At 53.3% G+C, this 7,033-nt stretch overlaps 1 protein-coding gene across 1 annotated transcript in view; it reads right to left on the bottom strand.

Moving 5' to 3' along the window:
- The window catches only part of BAP1 (BRCA1 associated protein 1), a 14,043-nt gene extending 8,954 nt beyond the window's left edge, over nucleotides 1-5,089 (bottom strand). Inside the window, exons 1-7 of the mRNA XM_019470880.1 lie at nucleotides 5,040-5,089; nucleotides 3,342-3,487; nucleotides 3,187-3,241; nucleotides 2,377-2,509; nucleotides 1,863-1,982; nucleotides 1,291-1,352; nucleotides 1,065-1,207 (exon numbers count right to left, since the gene is read on the bottom strand). Of these exons, the coding sequence (XP_019326425.1) occupies nucleotides 1,065-1,207; nucleotides 1,291-1,352; nucleotides 1,863-1,982; nucleotides 2,377-2,509; nucleotides 3,187-3,241; nucleotides 3,342-3,487; nucleotides 5,040-5,089 (709 nt within the window). The remainder of the gene's footprint in view (nucleotides 1-1,064; nucleotides 1,208-1,290; nucleotides 1,353-1,862; nucleotides 1,983-2,376; nucleotides 2,510-3,186; nucleotides 3,242-3,341; nucleotides 3,488-5,039) is intronic.
- Nucleotides 5,090-7,033: the final 1,944 nt, after the last annotated feature.

The following is a 7,033-nucleotide window of genomic DNA, read 5'->3' as shown; positions in this document are numbered from 1 at the left end:
CACTTGTCTAAGCCGTGAGCCGCCAGCTTCTCTAGGAGAATGCTGTGGGAGACAGTGTCAAAGTCCTTGCTGAAGTACAGGTAGACCACATCCACAGCCTTTCCCTCATCCACTAGGCGGGTCACCTGGTCATAGAAGGAGATCAGGTTGGTCAAGCAGGACATGCCTCTCATGAACCTGTGCTGGCTGGGCCGGATCCCCTGGTTGTCCCGCTCATGCCTTGTGAGCGCCCTCAAGATGAACCGCTCCATAATCTTCCCCGGCACCGAGGTCAGGCTGACAGGCCTGTAGCTCCCCAGATCCTCCTTCCGGCCCTTCTTGTAGATGGGCGTCACATTGGCAAGCCTAAGGACCACACTGTCAGCCCATACGTGGAACCCCCTGCCTCTGCCTTCCGAATGGAAAACGTGAGTTATCTGCAGGGCAGAAAGGTGAGATTTGAACCCTACAGACCACAAGCAATTCACAGGCTCTGGGCTCACAACGTCCAAGGAAATCCCAGCTCCTGCTGGAATCTACCTGCCACTGGATCTGGTGCCATGCTTAAGAAACCCAAGTACATGAAGGGGTACCTTACCAAAGGGCCTGACAGAAGCAAAGTCCTAGAGGGGATAAATAAGTGTCTGAAAGACAGAACTAGTGGTCAAGTTGTAAGAGGAGTAACCTGAGCAGCCTGCTGGGATCTGCACTGGGACCTTGTGCCTCAACACACAGTGGTTATTTGGCACAAGGAGAGAGTAAGGAGGACACAAATACTGCTTGCGATACCGAGTTATTTCAGAGCTGCAGAAGGACCTCATGACCCTGAGCAACTGGGGAGGAAAATGGCAAGGCTGGAAAAAGCAATGCAATGCATTTAGAAAGAATTGCCTTCTAGACACAGTCCCCAGCGCATAGGCTCCAAAACCAGCTATCAAAACTCAGGACAAATCTGGGAGCCACTGGAGTGATTCTCCACAAACATTAGCTAACGCCTTAGTGGCAATGAAAAATAGTACATACATTTGGACATACCAGGGTGTCTATTCGACTGTATCAACGAGTAGGGACAGGCGGGCTCTTACCGTGGTCAATGGGATAGACCTTCAGCCCGTCCAGCTCAAAGAGCCGTCCCTTGATGGGGACGTAACTGACAAAATGAAAAGCCTCCATGGTTCGCACAGCGCTGATACCATTCTGCTTTTCCGGCAAGTGCCGTGGCTCCGGCCTGCGAGGGCAAGAGAGGCGAGAGGTCAGTGGAAAGTCAGCCACCTCCAGCAAAAGTGAGCTGCGAGACGCCCCCTCGCTCACCTGGCATGGCTGTTATGGGCCTTGGCCAGCTCTGGGGCATTGCCGATGGCATAGCCTTTACTCTGCAGCGAAGAGCAAGAGAGGAAAACAATTGAGAAGTGACAGGAAACAAACAAAATGCTTCACCCACCAGCTCCCCACTCCCTCACTCCATCCACACACAGGACTGGGAGAGCAACTTTCAGGCACATCCTCTGCTCTGCTGAGTTACAGGTAAAACCCAAGATGAAAAGAACACACAATTTCTGCTAAAGAAATTACAGTTAGAGAGAAACACAGGCTTCAAGATAGGTCTGAAGGTAGGAGAGAGGACTTTTGATCATAGACTTAGAGAACGCACCTGGGCTAGGGAATAACACGACAGAAGGCTCAGAGCTATGCCCAGTGTAAGGGGACCAAGGCTCTGAGCAAGGCAAGGTAGGAAGACGAGAGAGAAGAGGCAATACTGACATATCGTGCAGCCACAAAGGGCTGGGAAGGAGCCAGCTCATCAGAGCATCACCCTGAGAGGATAATGAGAGGCAGCTTCACATGCACCACCCATGCACAGCCCTGCACACCTCCGCCCCTACCTCAGGGCTGAATCCTTTGGTGAAATCCTTCATGCGGCTCAGCGTGGGGCCCAGGTCGACATTGTTGCAATTCAGGAGGACGCTCAGCAGGGCGTGGGTGGCACAGGAATTGGGGATCAGCTGGAGGGTGACACAGGGACCATCTTAACCAGCAGGAACAAGGCAACCCTTTAACAACCCCTCAGAGTCAACAATAATCAACTGAAAAGTACTGAGGCAAGAACCACTTGTGAGAGCAGAGACTTGACCTCGGCTCTCAAAGGAAGGGAGGAGGTCGGTCTCATTTAGTGAGCCACACCATGCCCCCACGGGCATCTGCTCACAGTGCAGGCCACGGACAGGCTCGCAGCCCTCACTAAATTCCCTCCAACCTGGAGCTCAGGGCAGAGACTCCCAGGACAGAGGAGCTGCCCTCAGGACCAGCAAGAGCAGTGCAGCCTCTCAGTACCACATTGCTTCCCTGAGGTGTCACACGAGACACCGCCCCCCCTCTTTCCCCTCGCCTCCAGGCTACCTGGTGAGCAAAGAACATGTTATTAACGATGTCATCGTCGATCACCGACGTCTCATCCACCAGGGTAGAGACCTTCCGGCGTGATCTGCGCTCCTCAATCCACTTGAACAGGAAGATGAACCCATACACAGGGCTGCGGAGAGAAGGCAGCAGCTGCACCATTTTGGACGGACCACACCAGTGGGGCTGCTCTGCCCAGCGCCAGAAACCTTCTGTTTCAAACCACGGGCAGAGCAAAGACAGGGAGGGAAAGCAAAACCACCAGTCCCATCTTTCTGGAAGTGAACATCCCTGTTACCCAGGACACTCTCCTGCGCCGATGCTCCAGGCTCAGACAACAATTGAGCTTGAAAACTTCGGGGTTTGACAGGTCTTAAAAGGCTCAAGACAGAGAAATGGGAGGTGAAATCCACCTCTGGACACTGACTGACCTGCAGAAAAGTGCCTGACCACCAAATGACCCCTCCTTTTATACATCAGGCTTTTAAGAAAGCAACAGTCTCAAAGCCATTTTAAAGCACTGAGACAGGGAGAAAGCCCACGCTGCAAGCACACCAGCTTGGCACCGCACCTCTCCATGAGGAAAGGGAGATGAATCCCCTGAAGTATGTCCCCCACCCGCCCCACGAGGTCTTTCTTAAGGCATGAGATCACCTGTCTGCCCCAGACCTGACAAAGCACTCCTGGCTCATCGCTTACAATACTGACCAACGAGTTCACACGGGCCCTTCTGACCACCTGGCGATGAGTTCCCAGGCCCACAGACACATTCTGCTTAACAAAACTCAGATTTCCATGCCTATGACTTACCCTTGGCATTTGCTCTGCAGATCATAAATCTCTTCAACCTGCACTCCCTTGACCCCTGCAAACAAAGGGCAGAAGCTGGTGTAAAGCCCACCAGAAAGGACTAGGGGTAATGTCAAGCATGAAACCAACTTTGCAGGAAGGCTTCTTGTACTCACCAAAATCTTCGACCAGGAGTGTGAAGAGACCTGAAAAGGAACAAAGCCAACCGGTTACTTCTGGCTGAAGAGAGCAGAGAGGAAACCTGCTGCCACTGGCCCCCGAAGGTCCCACGTGATCCCAGGCCAAGGCGCAGCCAGAAAAACTGCAGCACAGGGACACCGGGATCACGCTGACTCCCCAGCAGCAGAGCTGTTGAGCCCTGGCTCGCTACAGAGGTGCTCTGGCTCCCTTCATCCCTTCATCCCCATTCATCATCCTCTTCCTCAAGAGGACCTGAACCAACGCTCTTCTGTTGGAGCCAGATGAAGCTGGACCCACCTTCAGCATCCTGACCATTGCAGATGACCTGCCAAGCAAATCCCCACCACGAACAGCAGCAGGGAGCACCTAAACGACACACGCTCTTCTAACTGGAGGGAAACGTGGCTGAATAGATCACAGGATATTTTTAAAAAAGATCATTTATGTTCTTGTTAGCAAAAGGCACCAGTGAAGGGAAAGCCACCTCAGAACAGCAGGGCTGCAGGGGAGCCTGAGGGCCAAAAGGCTCGTCTTCATCTCCCTCTCTCCTGGGGGACCAAATCCAAGAGCCTGTCTCCAGTGACTACGAAATTCCCACTACAGGACATAACCAGGGATACAGAGACAACGGCAAAGAGACCGAAGGATTATGAGACATCAGCGACTAAGCAGCAGCTTCCACTACGATGCTGTAGCAAAGGCAGTCAGCCCCATTTTCAGGCGGTCCCCCCGCACGCAGAGTTAGCGAGCTCGAGACTGGAATAATAAATCTGCTTCTTTCGCTCCCATATAAAGACTGCTGAAAGCCTGGGAGGAAGCCCAGGGAATATCAATAAGAAGGATTCAATCCTGAGAAACATCCCTGTAAGCAAAGGATTTAAGGAACCTGATGTAAGTGGCTCAATCGAAAAGGGAAGAGCCGCCCAAGGGGCTTCCACACCAAAGTTAAAATAACTAAAACAGAGAGGAAACTTCTGGGGAGCAAAAAGTCTCCATTAATTTAGCAGAAAATGTTGTATTTCTTACAAAATTGTCAGTGAGAAGAAACACGCTATGGAAATAACGCTTCAGACCAGTGACAACCTCCTCGCCGTGCAACACCATTACACCAAACCCCAGCACCTTTCTGACAGAGACGTTTTTGCTCAAAATACTTGACGCCGTGGAGGGCTGTGTCGTACAGGTGACATCTACAGAGACCTCAGGCAGCGCCGCAGCCTCGCTGCCTTCCTTGCAGCAACCCCCTTAGGGCAAGCGGTCCTTGCAGACCATAAGGGTCTTCAGATGCTCATTACAGCCATGGTTCTTGTTCCCTCTTTAGATGGCGTCTGTTACGGAAGCGGGAGTCGCAGCTGTTTACAGTTACAGTCTCTCAACTGTAAAAGCTTCTGCAAAAGTCGAAAGCCTTGCTCACTTTCCAATTTCAACAGTTACAGTCTACTGATCACAGCAAAACATGTGCGACGCGAGATGTGAACCGTACCACAAGCTCTGCCTCGCAGTCAGCGAAGAATTGCATCAGAGCACGGCCTTGCAAATACAAACAACCGTAAATGCCGAAAGCAGCGCTGCTCCTGCAGGTGCCACCAGAAGGAGAAGACCAAGCAGGACTTCCAACCTCGCTGTGGCTCAGCCCGGAGCACTCCCACATCTCCGCAGCAGCTCTCCAGGACCGTGCGTCAGACTGGCAGGGCTGCACCGGAGGAGATGGGAAGTCAGCCATCGCGTGTTTTCCTCCCGTCTGATCAACATCACCGGGGAGTCAGAGAGAGGATGAAGCCAAACTCCTCTGAGTGCACCGTGAAAGGACAAGAAGTGACGGGAACAAGCTGCAGCAAGAGAAATTCTGACTACGCACCCGGAAAAAAACAATTCTTCGCTACCAGTGTGGTCAGCCCTGGGACCGGGGCGCAGAGATCTCCTTCTCGGGCATATTCAAACTCAACCAAACATGGCCATGAGCAACCTGAACTACCTTTGAGGTTAGCTCTGCTTTGGGCCAAAGACTTCCAGGGTCCCTTCCAACCACGGTTTTTCTCTGATTCACTTCAACATTTTGTATTACCTCAGCATCCACGAAAGGCATAGTCCTGCTGCTGCTATCGCTCCTGGAACACCCAAAACCCCCATCCCAAATTACTTGGGTCAGCTGGAGGAAACATTCTGGTGTCCACAAGCACACGCAACACTACGCCAGCAGCCTGGAAGTTCCCAAGGCTCCCCTCTCTGCCCAAACAGCCATGGCAGACACGGCCAAATCTGGATCTGCCGACCCTTCGTGACAGGTAAAGCACGGAGAGCTTTCAATCCCAAGCCCCGTGGCGAGGGCTGGGCAGCCTATGGGATGTGCTGAAGGCCGAGAGCAGTGCGCGGTCATTCCTAACCGCTGTCCCAGCTGCCGCCTCTGTGTCTGAACCTCCGCACATCCGAAGGAGCGCAGCTGCGGCGTGCGGAGAGCCCGCCTCTGCCCAGGCAGATTATCTTCCAAGCAAATAACCTTCCCTCCCAGGTGTGAGAATCCAAACCATGTCCTGCCTTCGGTATCGTCATGAAGAAGAAGGAGGAGGATGGGAATGATTTGGGCAAGTCCCGAGTACCGGTAAAAAGAGGATAAAGAGCAGCAAAACCTGGGCTGACTGGGAGACCAACAGCAGACAGAATCCTTCTCTGAGTGCAGGAAGACGAGTATAATGGCAGGGGTCCAATTTCCTCACCCACAGACTCAAAAATACACCACCATATCCCAAAGACCAGCTCTCAGCCTCCCAGAGGACCACCCCATGTCACACTATGGCAACTCAGACGCATTAAAACAACGCTCAGCCAATACCCCAGCCAACACCGGCTTTGGCCCTCTAATCCTAACCCGCAACCACCACAGAAACCACCTTCCCCGACACAGCGGGAAGGGGACGCCTGTGACCATCCTGCTCCCGGCTGCTCAGGCTCCATACTGGGTTGTTCAGCAGCTTTCCTGAGCTACCTGTGGGTGAGAGTTTGATCCACCTGCTCAGCAATCCACCTGCGATGACAGGATCTGTCACACGTGGGACAGAGACACCACCCTCACGTGCTCCTGAGTGACAGGCACACGGGTTCTCCTCAATCGCCCACAAAGCTCTGGGGTGTCAGAGCTATTTTCTGCAGCAAGGGGTATCCCATACGCATGCTTCTCCCTGGATTTCAGCAATATTTCAGGGTGTATTTGCAAACGACAGGAATGCTTCATGCTACACCCTCGCAGCATTTCAGGTGTTTTCCACAGAGACCCCTGAGTTTATCAGATCGCACACACATACAGGTGTCCGGGACACCTCGGACCCCATGTACAAGTGCTACCAGAGCCCAGGCCCTCTCTGAGCCCTCACAGTGCCCCTGCAGCCCTATTCACCCCATCCCTGCCCTCATCCCACACCTGCACCCCTACACGCAGCCTCCTGACATCCCCTTTTCTGTCTGCCCTACGCCTCATAACCTTTCCCTAAGTCCTCCATAACCCCCCCGAGCTACGTCCCACACACCGTGACCGCCCTCATCCCACACCTGCACCCCTACACGCAGCCTCCTGACATCCCCTTTTCTGTCTGCCCTACGCCTCATAACCTTTCCCTAAGTCCTCCATAACCCCCCCGAGCTACGTCCCACACACCGTGACCCCGCACAGCCC

This window comes from Aptenodytes forsteri, unplaced genomic scaffold (assembly GCF_000699145.1).
Source record: "Aptenodytes forsteri isolate BGI_AS27 unplaced genomic scaffold, ASM69914v1 Scaffold368, whole genome shotgun sequence".
Classification (NCBI taxonomy): domain Eukaryota; kingdom Metazoa; phylum Chordata; class Aves; order Sphenisciformes; family Spheniscidae; genus Aptenodytes; species Aptenodytes forsteri.
Note: the sequence above shows the minus strand (reverse complement) of the source record. Positions and strands in the feature narration are given on the sequence as shown.